The sequence below is a fragment of the Podarcis bocagei genome (assembly GCF_964188305.1).
Source record: "Podarcis bocagei genome assembly, chromosome: 1".
Taxonomy (NCBI): Eukaryota; Metazoa; Chordata; class Lepidosauria; order Squamata; family Lacertidae; genus Podarcis; species Podarcis bocagei.
This window is the reverse complement of record NC_138125.1, coordinates 84,668,469-84,683,027: the sequence shown is the minus strand read 5'-3', so window position 1 is coordinate 84,683,027 and position 14,559 is coordinate 84,668,469. Positions and strand designations below refer to the sequence as shown.

The following is a 14,559-nucleotide window of genomic DNA, read 5'->3' as shown; positions in this document are numbered from 1 at the left end:
AGCGATTGTTCTGCCTGTCTCCCCTCCTCTCCCTCTCCAGTTGCTATGAATGTTGTTGTTTGGGGTCATTAAGGAGTTCTGATGGTAGAGGGGTTGTGACCCTGGCAAGGTCTTGAATAGCTATTGTCCCTTTTCTTCCCTTGTTGAATGGGAGGCTGAAGGCCTGATTCAGAATGACCCAGGGAGTGGCGGGAGGATTTTCCCACAAGGTTGATGGATGGAGCCAGATGCTGAAATTCCAGCAACCCCCCCTCCCCATGCTGGTTCCTTCCCCTTCTTGTGATGGATTATAATAAATTATAGGGTTTGCACTAGCGGTACTGCAGTTTAGCTTGTAACAGGCTTCTCCATTGTATTGCCTGATTATTTCTTAAGAGTCCACCTCCCCACATAATTTCTTCAGAAAATGCCCTTTCTGCCTGAAATACCTTGTTATGGTGTGTGTGGTCTTCCCTGATCCATGGTATTTACTTCGCTCAAGCCTAAGGAGGCAAGGAATTCTTAAGAGATTAAAACAGGGAGTGGGGGGGGAATATCCAGGTGTTAGCCATAGAAAGCTGGTTGCCTTTATTAATTCATGCCCACCTTCTTTCACCCCAGCAATAAATTCTTCAGACATTTTAATGGAACAAAATCCAATCACAGCAGCGCCTTTCTTTTGTGACGTGCTTGCTACAGTGCATTTGCTGCTAAATTATAAAGCATTTCATGTAATTCAGGCTTAAACTACAATCAACAGAATAAATGATCCAGGTTTATCCTTTCCTTTTCATTGTTTGATCACTTGCTAATCCAGAGTGTTCAGCCATCTGTGCCAGGCACCTGTTCCTTGTGCAACTTTGCATGGTGCTGTTACTCTCAGAAGCAATTTCTGGAACTGCTCAGGGTGGTGGAGGCTGCTTTCCATAAATTGGAACCCCAAATCACCTTGGTGCCACACATCCACTTTTGTTTGGAATTGCAGATTCTGGGAGTGATGTGGCACATCGTTTGATGATGAGTTATTCTCCATTGGCATTTTAACCATTAACAAAAGGTAGCAAATCTGTTTTTTATATTTGATCCGCTTTTTTTGTTGAGCTGGTCTTCTTCTTCTTCTTTTTCTTTGGTATTCTTTTATATACCACAGAATCAATAAACATATATCTACGTGGTATCTATACTTCAGTTAAAACCAAAACAATATGACTAATGAGATCAAAGCAAAATACATTAAAGGAATGGAAGTGAACAAAATGTATCATCTGATATGAAGGTTATAAGAATAATAATTCATTTTCATATGAAGGCTTGCTGAGATAACGAAGCCTTAAGTTGACGCCTGAAACTCATTGTACAGACAACTGGCATTTGATTTCATTTGGTAGAGTTCAAAAATCCTGGTGCCACCAAACAAGCACAGCTGCTTGTTGAGGACAGTCTTATACTGCCAGGAGCAGTCAGACTTGCCTCAGTGGCTGATCGCAAAGACAGGGCAAGGGTATGCGGTGATATTTTAAGTGCACTGACCTTGGGTTGTTCAAGGCTTTATTATGTACTAATAGTAAGTCCTTGAAGATAGCTTTGGTCGTTTACTGACAGTCAGTGCAAGTCCCTCATCACAGGTGTTATTGGGCGTGGGCAACTGACAATGTATAACATCCAGGCTGCAGAATCTACCTCACATAGATAGAGACAGGTATCCTCAAGGTTACCTGTCCTTTTGAACCACCATAGCTAACCTATCCCAATCCAGGAATGGTTGTGGTGGGGATACTGGCTGAAGCTGGTAAAAGGCATTCTTCACCACTGAACCTCAAGTGACTGAGCTGGAGCCAAGAGTACTGTGTACCTGCTCCTTCAAAACAAGTTCCACCCCAACTGGCTTATCTCCCTAATATGGGAACGTCTCATCTGTAGTGCTCCTGTCTTGCCAGGATTTAAATTTAGTTTATTGGCCCACATTGAGCCCAGCACTGCATCCAGGCACTGGGCCAGAACTTTCATGCACTCACTCAGCTCAGGTTCTTGCACCAATGTACCCTTACCTTTCTTTCAAGATGGCCTAGCCTCCTATTTCTGTGTGGAAGCAGGATTGGAATAAAAGAAGAAGTGAAAAGTCAGTCAACCCTGTTTTTGTGCAGGTATTTATTTGGAATCATGGGGCAAAGGTCATTTTGGCTCTGGCATTCCACCCCCACCCCACCCCACCCCCACCACCCTTTTGAAAACATTTGGGCAGACACATTCAGTAATCACTGTAGTTTGTCACTGCCCTAATTCAGACCTTGCAGTCTTCCTTATTCGCTTGGAGAAAGGCAATTTGCATCTGCTTCTCTCTCTCTCTCTCTCTCTCTCTCTCTCTCTCTCTCTCTCTCTCTGTGTGTGTGTGTCTGAAAATGTGAGCAGGATTGGGGAGCACCACCTACATGTTAAAGTCCTCTACGAGAAAGGAATCACCAGATAAGAAGAAATGATCTCTTTGCTAACCAGCTCAACTAAGCAGTTGAGTCTCTAGAATTATCACAGCATTTGTCTCCTGGGGTTCTTCAATATTTGATCATCCTTTTCTCACTTTGCAATGCAAAGGTAATACTTGTTTAACAAGGAAGGAGGAGAAAAACACACTGATTTAGAAATATTTCGGGGTGCCAGCTAGCCCACCTTGAGCTTTTTAGTTTTGATTAGCTTACTCAAGTTTAAACTAAAATGTACACAATTGCTAAATTAAGTATACAACATTTACTTCGTTATAATAATAGTTTTTATTTTTCCCAGTTCCTTGTTCTGGGCAGAGCCCTGGTAAATATAGGTTGTAGTGGTGTATAAACTAGATCTTACTCAGTGTCCTCTTCTGAACTAGGTTTTTTTCTGGGGAAATTGCCAACTTTCCAATTTTGTACCACCCATGTATAAAACAAGTTGTGAAACTTGCTTCAGTAAATAGTCACCCTCTGTTTTGAATACTTTTTCTTTTAAAAGGAAATCCCCGGTCAGAAATATTTATTTGCCTGAGACTGTTGTTATAAACAGAGATAAGTGAGTTAAACATAATCCCTAAAAATGAATAGTTTGCATTCTTCACATAATCTCTATAGTAGCTTTATATCCTAGCTTGCAAATTACATGTATTTTAGCTAATTATCCTGTTTTCCAGTCATTTGTATCCTCAGTGTGTACAGCAGTTTTAGTGACCAATTAGCAAGTGATCCAGACCAGATCAGCACTATTGTCAATTTATGTTTCAGTTTTGTCATTCACTGTCCCATAATAAATCTTTCTGTCCTCCCCTTCCCCATACAATAGGGTTGCCATATTTCAAGAAGTAAAAATCTGGACACCCGTAAAGTTGTTGAGTTTTTAAAAATTGTTGAGTTTAGTGTGTGTGTTTTTTAGGAAAACACACTTGCTTCTCTGCAATTGTAGGCTTAGCTTTTATACCCCTCCTTTTAGCATGTGCTGGATTAGTACAGGTGTACCTGCCAACAATTAGTTTTACCCAAATTATGTCAAAGTAGTCAGATTATGCTTCTGCTAAAAGACACCAGCTGATAAAGGGCATGAGTCAGCCAGAATTATGTGTGTTTAAACCCCATTTGTTTAAATGGGAGGGTGAAGCATTTAGGGTGAGGCTTATGCATTTAGGGTAAGTGATGAGAGAGATGCAGCCCCAAGCGCAGCCATACTGGTTTATTCTGCCCTGTTCACATTTAAATGGCGGGAGGGTCTGATTTTTACACCAGAAGGTGTGTGCTGAGAGCTGAACCTATTCCCTCCTCCACTTTAACTCTCCACACTCCATCCTTAAGGGCATTTTTCTCCTGGCCCAGTCCACTTCCAGTAATGATCTGGTTGGGAGAAAAGTTCCTGGGGTGGTGGACTGTGAGAAATTAAAGGGGAGGAGTGGGAAGTTCTTCTCACCTGTTGTTGTTTAGTCGTTCAGTCGTGTCCGACTCTTCGTGACCCCATGGACCAGAGCACACCAGGCACTCCTGTCTTCCACTGCCTCCCGCAGTTTGGTCAAACTCATGTTGGTAGGTTTGAGAACACTGTTCAACCATCTCGTCCTCTGTCGTCCCCTTCTCCTTGTGCCCTCCATCTTTCCCAACACCAGGGTCTTTTCCAGGGAGTCTTTGAAGACAAACTGCCAATATCTGCCTGCTTCAGTGGGTGCTTGGATCTCAGAGTATCACTCGACAAGCAGATTGAACTTCTTCACCAGGCAAAAAGAAAAAGAAAAGAAACAAACCCTCTTCTGCCTAGTAAGGTGGAATGTCAGGACCATGTGTCCTGGCTTATCCACAGACCTGTTGCAGGTCAACGACTCGCAGAAGATGGCCATCATTGACCGTGAGCTGAAAATGCTCAATACTGACATTGCCTCTCTAAAAAAAAACCCCAGTGTTGCTTCAAATAGCAGCCTCCGAGATAATAACTGCACCTTTTTCTGGCATGGAGGGCATCCAGAAGAACCATGTATTGACAGCTTAGACTTTGCAGTGAGGAACTCTCTTTTGTCTGCTACAGAGGGCTCAAAACACTTGCTCTCTCAGCCACCTGCAGTCCTGGTTTAAGGTGGGCAGTAGCTGACCAGTGAGATACAATTCGAAGACAACTCAGAGCGATCATACCTTAAGCCAGTCAGGTTGAGGTTAAGACTCGTAACTGCTGCCTCACCGAAGTTCTGCAACATATAATAAAAGCATTAATATGTGAGAATCCCTTAACACCTCTAACATTTCCTTCATAGAATAATCAACAACTGATTCTGTTCTTACACCCTTTGTTCTCTCATTTCTATCAATGATGTTGATTATAAGTGGAGAGTCCTCATTTCTGTGCTAGTAAGTTTTACCAAAACTTTTGAATTAGGAAATTTTCCTATGCAAATCTGGCTAACTTGTATAGAGTAATTTGCATAAGAAAAATCTCAGTTTACACTGTAGGGCCTGCACAGTGATCTAAGTTAGCATATTTAATTTACTCACATTCAAATTAACAAAACTAAACACTTTGAAACTGCCATGCTTGCCTAATACTGAATTTGCATTTGGCATCCATTCACTGTTACTAATAAGAACAGAAAAGTTTCCCTCAGAAAAATAAAGGAGTGGAAAACCTCCGCCCCACATCACTACCCCCATTACAGTGGTCAGTGAATGTGGAGCCATATGCATTCTCTCCTGTTGTTCTACTTGCTTGCCCTGTCTTAATTCAACAGGGCTCATCATTTTTGAACCTGGTAAACTGAGTGAAAGAAGATTTGTGGTAACAGTTGGAACAGTCACAGTAATTGTGGTTGATGGGTGGCTTGCAATGATCTTTCACCTGTTCTGTCAAATAGTTTAGCAATGCATGCCTTTCCCACTGCCTTTTTAAAGGAGTAGTGAAAACAGCCTCTGAAGGAATTGCAATACCTTCTCTGTGCTCTTACGTTTGACAATCAGCTCCACAAGACCCTCTCATGATAATGTCCCTTACCTTGCAAATGAGTCCGCTCGCCAGAGTCACCCCTGATGATTGCCATTCTGTCACAGCATTTGATGACATAGCAGCTATTGACCACACAACTGCTTGCTTTCGAAGACTGCACATGGGCTTGGAGGCCAGCCTAGGGTGGGTGGGATTGATTGACTGACTGACTGACTGATTGATTGATTGATTGATTGATTATCTATCTAACTTGTGTTTCCTCTGCAAGGAAATTGAGGGCAGTGTACATAAGCTCTTCACACCATACATTTGTGAGGGGCACATGCCTCTCACCACTCAAGACTCCTGGGAACATTACCCTTTACAGAGCTACAATTCCCAACAGCCTTAACAAACTACAATTCCCAGAAATATTTCGGCAAGGGAAAAGTCATGTGCTTTAAATGTATGGTGTATACACAACCATTGGTGGTCTCCCACCCAGGCACTGACCAGACTCAGACTTGCTTAATTTCACTTGAATCATTTGCCTTCCAGCCTTTTGTTCCACCCCTGCCCCACTGCCATTCCCTCCATATCTTGGCTTAATACCCCCACGATCCCCAGCCACTGTGGCCATACTGGTTGGCGCTGATAGGAGTTGCAGTCCAAAACACCAGGAGGACAGTAAGGCTGCCGAAACCTGGTTATGCAGCAGAGAATTCACAAGCAGGAGAGGGGTTGAACAATACCTCCCTCTTCCTTCCTGTTCTCCCCTGCAAATGCCCCCAACACTTGCATTAGAACTATGAGGTAAAGATGGGGGTTGGTGACCCTGCGTTTTCCTCATGTACTTTGTTCAGAGTTGCACAGGAAAAACTGGTCTGTTGGTGATGTCAGGGAAGATGGGGGGGGGCTTATATTTCCCCTCATATTTGCCTTCTGCTCCTTAGGGGGAGGCCCACCCCTCACACATGAGAACCATGGATTTAATGCTTCAGAATGTAGCTAATCAGATTATCTTTAAGCCCATTAACTCTACTGCCCAAGATGAAATAGTTCTGAAATCTTGTTAGCAAGTTCTGTGGGTGAAATAGGGAAGTATGTCAGAAATCTCCAGCTACCTCTTTGGCCTGAAATAGGGTGTCTGTTTGTTGGAGCATCCCATCAAATTGTAACCTTCCTGTTGGGATTCATACATTATCTGCAATGATAACCTGCAGTTTCATTGCTAGCAGTTCCAGCCATTATTGCAGCTCTCCCCCTCAGCATAGTTCAGAACAGAAAGAAATGGCAAGCTAGATATTTTTATATAAAGGAAACTGAAATAGTATAGAGCTAGGCCCATATATTTAGCAAAATGCCACAAGGAATAGCAACAGCCAGTGCTTTTTTTCCCCATAACTTTTTTTTAGGGGTACTCTCATTTTCCTACTCAGATTGAAATACTGCCTCTCAATGAGGCCAAACTTAGATTCACAAAATGTTTAGGGGTATCCGTACCCCTGCGTCACCCCAGAAAAAAAAGCACTGGCAACAGCGATGCACATTTGTAGCTGCCTGTTTAAGTGCTGAATTGTTTTCTGCTTCCACATACAGTGGTACCTCGGGTTACAAACGCTTCGGGTTACGCGTTTTCAGGTTGCACACCGTGGGAAACCCGGAAGTACCGGAAAGTGTTACTTCCGGGTTTTGCCGCTTGCGCATACACAGAAGTGCCAAATTGCATCATGCGCGTGCACAGACACGGCGCTGCAGGTTACAAACGCTGTGGGTTGCAGACATGCCTCCGTCACAGATTACGTCTGCAACCCAAAGTTCCACTGTATTGTGATACAGCTTTGGAGGTCTGCGGATTAATGCCAGCTGTGGAATAAGGGTGTGGTGGTTATTAACCTCCGGTGGTTGGATAAATATTCTGTCACTGGGTAAGAATCCCTTATCACCAGTCCTATAAGCTTGTGTGTCTTTTGTAAATGAAAACTGATGGGATCCTTGGTTACATCAATGGGCAGGAGTTAATGATGGTGTTATAATTAGTTAACACTAATGGCATTACAATTATTGTGAAATAATGGTTGTGTACTTGAGACCTCAGGTGATTTTACCCAGGAGGAGAAAGATGCATTTAGAAACCGGGTCAGCAGTGAAACCGCAGAGATCAATTTCCTTCCCCCACCAATGTTTATTATGTCTTATTTTTTCCAGCAGTGCTGGATTGTTATTTCAGCAGCACCTAAAATTCTGAGCTGTGGTAGCTTACACATGTGAAGAGACGGGAGCACAAAAGCAGGGCCGTAATGCAGATTGTGTACTCGAAATACTCTTGGGAATAAGCATATATTTCTTTGCTTTTGCATAATTTATTCTGCTTCCAAAGAGTCAAAGAAGTTGGAGGGTTTGGGTTTTTTTAAAAAAATAATGTGGTGATTAAGAGGAGAAGTGGAAAGAGCATGGAAGATTAAGGATTGGTAGGTCACATGTCTGCAAGGGACAGGGAACTAATAAATAACAAGTGGAATCTGCAACAAAATGTTGCAGTGTGGAGTGCTGCTGTTCAGAATTCAAGGCATTCCCCCTCCCACCTCTTCCCACCTCTCCCCCTGCTATGCCCAGTCAAGCAGCATTTGATGGCCAGTGAACATGCTTTTTTGTAATCAGCTTTTTTGTGGCAGCGGAGCTCAAGATTTTTCTTCAAAAATGTTGCTCGCCTACAGACCTCTTCTGTATGGGTGGCAGTATTTTGGCTGCACAAACAATGACACCCAGAGCCTGGACATAATAAATACAGTGAATTATATGGGTGGAGTGGGTGTGGGGACAAGGAGCTGAAGACTCGCCCTCAAAGCCACTTCAGAAGTTACTATCTGCTATATATATCTCAGCATTTATATCACTATGAAAACATGATGCAGGGAGAAGGGAGGCAGTTGCAGTTCTGAGTGGCTTCTTTTGCAGTGTACACATGGTTAAGTGAACACATCTAGCCGGCACATATATCAACAGGATCCCATAAAAACACACACAAATACATGTCTTGTTTATTAATTAGTAACATGTGAAGCAGCCCACATATCAGTGGGAATCCTGTGTGGCCCCCCTTTCCTTTTGAAACTGCTCCAAGACTCACGTCTTTCACCATTTTCACTGTAAGAATATGAATGTGGATCAAATTTGAATATGAATCAAAACAAAGAGTAGAGGAGGACATTAAAAAGAGGTCACATTATTTTTGCAAAACCACTGGTACTTAAATCAGGAGTAATCACTGTGTTGTGGAACTGTATGGAAAGCAGTGCCTTCAAGTTCATAATGCACAGTAATTGACAGTGTATTAATAATGAATACTATGACTGATCTGTGCCAGTCTATTGGGTTGTATTCAGTTATGGTCCTTATGCAAATGGTAGCTCGCTCTTCCAGCATGGGCTTCCTTCAGAAGAATGAGTGAGAGGTGATTTTTGTCGTGCGTCCCTCCATGCATCCCCACTCCCAAATCTGCTCCAGGAGGTAATGGAGGAACCTTTGGGACAATGTGAGAGATCTGGGTGGGGTGTGTGTGTGTGCGCGCATGAAGGGGAGGGCAATTGGTGAAAATGGTCTCCCTCCGTCTGCTAGATCAAAGCACCTTCTGACAGCGTGAGGACCACCCCAGGGATTGCTTGGCATGACTGGGATTTTGGCAAAGTAGCAGTGACCCAATGGATAGATCGTACAATACGATTCAGTGCATATCCTTAGAATATGAATGAGAGAATGTCAAACTTTCAATAGTGGCCTCATAGTCTCTGAGATTCAACTGCAGTGCAGTTCTGTGGCAAAAGCCAAGCACAGAAGATGAGAGATGCCCTATAATCCACTTCGACTTTGCCTATTTAGACCGAGTTTGCTGAAAGGAAATTGAGTCAGTGAGCAAGCTGTGCATAATTTCCAGAGAAATCCATTTTGCTGATACCTGCCCCCCAAACTTACCCAGCTTCCCTCACATATCACTAACTGCCAATCAACATCCAATTACTACCCTCCTATTATGTCATGGAACTGTATAGATCCATCCCTTGCTTCCATAATGGGGGAAGATTTGGAATATATCAGACACAGCTTTCACAGACTGCCACACGCGAAGATGCTCCATTGCCCATTGGGTTTCTGTTTAATATATATAGGTGTCCAAAGTACTTAATGTACAGCAGCTTAGCAGTCCTTGCAACAACCCTGTGAGGTGGGCCAATAGTATCTACGTGACCCAGGGCCACTCAGTGAGTTGGGGATGGTTGCGAAATTTCAGCCAGAGACTTACAGGTTCGCCACTGTGCTACACCAGCTCTCTTGTCTACTAGTGCTTCTCAAAAAACACACACCATTTTCTGAGCATCATTCTCAAGTAGGCTTGTGTGACCTTGAGCTATAATAAACTCTTGGGGCCTTTCTGTTTACCCTCTACCCGTTGCTCTTTCCCACAGGCACCATTCGCCCCGTGCGGCGCAGCTATTACGACCCCTCCTCAGCTCCGGGAAAGGGCGTGGTGTGGGAGTGGGAGAATGACAATGGCACCTGGACTCCCTACGACATGGAGGTGGGCATCACCATCCAGCATGCCTACGAGAAGCAGCACCCCTGGATTGACCTCACTGCCATCGGCTTCTGCTACATCATTGACTTCAGCACGATGGGGCAGATCAACCGCCAGACGCAGCGCAAGCGCCGTGTCCGCCGCCGCCTCGACATGGTCTACCCGTTGGTCACCGGCACCTTGCCCAAATCCCAGTCGTGGCCGGCGAGCCCTGGGGTGGCCAGCACGCCTCCTGCGCCGGCCTGCACTTGCCCCCAGTGCCTCCTCGTCATGAGCATCAAAGCGGCGGTGGCAGCTGGGAGCAACGGAGGGACTGGCGTTTCGGTCAGCCAGCAGCAGCTCTTGCAGCAGCAGCAGCCGCCCGCACAAGCACCACCGCCTCCCCGTAAAGCTGTCTCCCTTTCTGGCAGCGCCAAGCTCCCCATGCCGGCATCTATCCACAAGCCCCAAGACGGAGCAGCTACCATGCGCAGTTCCTTGAAGACCCTGGCCTCTCAGGTGAGCCGGAGGCAGGCAGCCAGCACTCCGGCCCTCACCACAGCCAGCTCCCCCGCCAGCCCTACCAGCGCCAACGGCAAGGTGACCCGCGCCAGCCTTAATACACTGAACCGTACCAACCTGCAGCGCCTAGCCATTGCGCAGTCCCGTGTGCTGATTGCCTCGGGGTAAGTACATTGCAGTTGTCTTGGACAGTGGGGTGTGTGACTGTGAGTGTTCCCAAACTGTGGTCCACGGCGCACCAGTGGTTCACGAGCCTCGTTCAGGTGTCTGTGGATTTGTGGTTGAGGATAGCAGACGGCACATCAATCACATCGAATGGTCATACTTATTTTTATTTATTGTGAGTCCTATTGATTTTTAATGGTGTTGTTATTTGCTTCTTTTATTTCTTGCATCAGACCAGATTCAACTCACTAGTGCAACAGGGGTTTCCCTTCCTCTCTTTTCCCACCCAAGATTGGCAGGGCAGCGGACTGTCGGGAGAACCCTCAGAACAGTTCACGGGGGGGGGGGGAGCATTCTGGCAAACTGAAATGTTTGCACTGACAGAGCATAATTTTAAATTTTACATTATTTTATTGTGTTACAATTTGAATTCAATGGAATACAACAAAGTGCAATAGAAAAGAACCAAAAGAAGCGATGGGAATACGGTTAAAAATCATACAGTATCTAGTACAGCACATTACAATTGAAAAATCGTTACGTGTTTCGCCAAGAGCCTCAGCAGTTTTCAAGTGGTCCATGAGGAGAACAGTTTGGGAACCACTGGGGTAGGAAACCTGAGTTGTGAGTGAATCTCTATGGACTGTACAGATTAGTGCCTCCTCCCCTTTTTTGCATATGGAGTCCACACTCTCCAAGTAGATAAGGCTATATTGCAAACTCCCCTGTGATCTTCAGATGAAGGATGGTATAGAAATTGAATAATAATAATAATAATAATAATAATAATAATAATAATAATAATTCTGTCTCTGCTGATGAAGGCACTATACCTCTGTTGCTAGGATTTGGAAATGAGGAGACAGCTATGGCACTCAGAGCCTGCTTGTTGATATCCTGTGGTTGGCCACTGAGAACATGATGCTCAGTTGGATGAACCTTTGGCCTGATCCAGGAGGGCTCTTCTTAGAGGGTCACTGCTGTTTTACCATGGTGCACCCTTGGGTCATTACGCGGGAGAAGCTCTTTTGAGCCCCCTCCCTCCAATTCTGTTGTCTCTGCTTGACGTGGTCTGCAGAGACCGACGCCCAACACCCATGTCAGTTAGTCGAGACAAATGATGAGTCAAACCAGATCTTGCCTCACATTGAAAATGATTACTTTTTCTCAGAGCAAGCCAAGTTTCAGTGTTGTGAAAGGATTTTTCAGTAAGCAAAAAGACTACCTAAAGCAAGGCTGGGCCATCTGAAGCTGTAGGCCATATGCAGCCCTCGGCTCTATATTTTGTAGCTCAGTGGTTTTGCTAATGTAGAAGGTCTTAGGTTCAATCCCCAGAATCTCCAGGGAGGGGCTAAGAAAGAGCTCTGCCTGAAATCCGAGAGAGCCAGTCAGTGGAGACAGTTCTGAGCTAGATGGGCCAATGGTCTGACTCTGCATAAGGCAGCTTTCTATGTTCCTATAATTCCCTTGCAAACAACCAGGTGTGGCCTTTGGGAAGAGTAATCTAGGAAGGAAGGGAGTGAGAGAGAGAAGGGGCAGCCCTGCCCCATTTTTGGATCTGTGCCTCCCATCCCAGTGCTGACTTTGGCCCTGCCCACAGTCTGCATGTGGCCCTAAACAAATTATCCCCAAGGGAATATGGAGCTGGACAGGAGAGAAAAGGTTGACATGAAGTCTAAGCTCGGATGTTACAAACATTTGGGGGGGGGGGTTCAGCTGAAAAGAATCTGACTTCTTAAGTGTTGACTTGTTCGTTAATTTCATATATTTGTTACTCTTCATTGTCATGGGCAGTGCTAGAGTAGGTTACAAAACATGGGAAACGGGACAATATGTTAAATAAACACAACAAAAATGTTGCAGTTGAGGCATCTCTAGAGATTCCAGCAGCATGAGCCAGTTGCAAGTCAGAGGGCCTGACTTGAGAATCTAGAAGAACATGATGGGGCCGAGCTGTGGTGTTGCTTAATGTATGCAGCCTGACATGCCAGCATGATAGAAAAATCCCTAATGAAGATCTAAGACTGCCTACAGCTGGCACTCCCCACCTCGGCCTCTCTCAGCTCCCGCGTTCCCCAACTTATAGCAAATACCACAGACCCCTTTAACCATGAAAATGGGGGGAGGCCTGCAAACCCCTTTTGAATACTAATGAGGAAGTGAAACATTCTTTTTCTCTCCCCTCCACATCTAGGGACCCTTCCTCTCAAAAGCCCTATTGAAAGCTTTTCACGCCACTGCCTGATCTGGAAGACACCCCACCCTCCCCTGACCAAAACACTCTTTCTTGGTCATCTAATTAGCGTGTTTCTCCCCTTTTGTCTGACTGCCATCGGCCTTCTGTCGCCCGGTGCCCCCCCCCAATCGCCCGTGACCCTTCCAAAAGACTTTCCCAAGGAAGAGAGCAAGGGAGGAAGGGGCCAAGGCAATGTTTGCTGGAACAAAAGGCCCTGTGAATAACTTGGAGACACAACCAAGGTTTCTAAAGAGCTGGAGAAAGGCGCAGTGAGAGGAGTGCTAGGGAATGGGAGAGGGGTGGGCAAATGCCTCTGTCTTTAGATTAGAGGATTCTCTGTCTCCAGTTAGGTCTTGGTCTGTCTCTACGGCAACTATTGTCCAGCTAGAAAGGTCCTTCACTCTGTTTGTCATTCAGGCCTTGTTGCCTTCTCATGCATACTTCATCCGTCCCTGTCCCAGATGCCTCGACTTCCCTTTTGTGTGTGTGTGTGTGTGTGTGTGGAGAGCAATTTGAGGATTGTTCATTTCTAAAGGGCATACAGTTTAGAATGGCCATCAAATGACGATTTCTGATATGTGAAGCCACTGTTAGAATTTGGCCAGACAGCTCTCTGCGTCGTACAGACATGGGCAGGATTCGTCAGGCGAGGTTGGCTTCTCTTGGCCTTGCATGGCTGACAGGACCCAGTATAGATTGTACAATGGAACCTTAGTTGTCGAATATAATCCATTCTTAGTTTGACTTCCAAAACGTTCGAAAACCGAGGCTCAATGGGCAGTCAGAGAATTCAATTGAAAAAATAGAGAAACGCGCTTCGGAAGCCGTTCAACTTCCAAGGCGCGTTAAAAAAATGGAAGCATTCACTTCCAGGTTTTCGGCATTCAGCTTCCGAAATGTTCGGCAGCCAAGACATTCGAAAACTGAGATTCCACTGTACTGTCCACCTGCTGGCTTCATGACTTAGGTCAAAGGGTACTCAAATATTTGGAACATGGGGGGAGTTGCTGCTTTTGTAGGACACATCTTGCCCCACAGTGGCTAACCAGGAATGCATGAAGCAGTCATGTGGACCTGTTCTAAGAAAGTTGTGGGACTGCACTTTTTTTTTACTCCACAACCCTTTCACTTACACTATGTCCTCAGTGGTTTTTCCTCCATTCAGACACAGCACAATGAAGAACTTTACCCTTCTCTTCATGAATAGAAGAAAAATCATGTTATTTTTTAAAACTTCAAGCTTTCAAACTTCCCTCAATATCACTTTGCATTTTCAGACCGTCACTATTTGTGGGGTGGGAACCAGGCACATACAGGTTATTTCAGCGCTTTAGGTCAGGATGGGCAAACCCATGGCTCTACAGCGGCTGCTGGAATCTGGACTCCCACCAGCCTCCAGCCAGCATGGCCGGTGGTTAGGGATAATGGAAGCTACAGCTTCTGGAGGGCCACCGGTTCCCCACCCCGCGAATAACAGCCTATTTCAGGGTACAAGTATTTCCAGGAAGTGGTCCTGGAAAAAGCAATAACGTTTTCTCTCTGGGGAATCCATCCCCACTGTTACTATGATCACTCACTGCCCAGTCCTATATACCTCGGGTTAAGAACTTAATTCGTTCTGGAGGTATGTTCTTAACCCGAAACTGTTCTTAACCTGAAGCAGCACTTTAGCTAATGGGGCCTCCTGCTGCTG

At 45.1% G+C, this 14,559-nt stretch overlaps 1 protein-coding gene across 1 annotated transcript in view; it reads left to right on the top strand.

Annotated features, from left to right (window-relative positions):
• Positions 1-14,559, top strand: part of DTX4 (deltex E3 ubiquitin ligase 4) — a 38,370-nt gene that overhangs the window by 10,363 nt on the left and 13,448 nt on the right. The window contains exon 2 of the mRNA XM_081170931.1: positions 9,855-10,629. Within this exon, the coding sequence (XP_081027057.1) occupies positions 9,855-10,629 (775 nt within the window). The remainder of the gene's footprint in view (positions 1-9,854; positions 10,630-14,559) is intronic.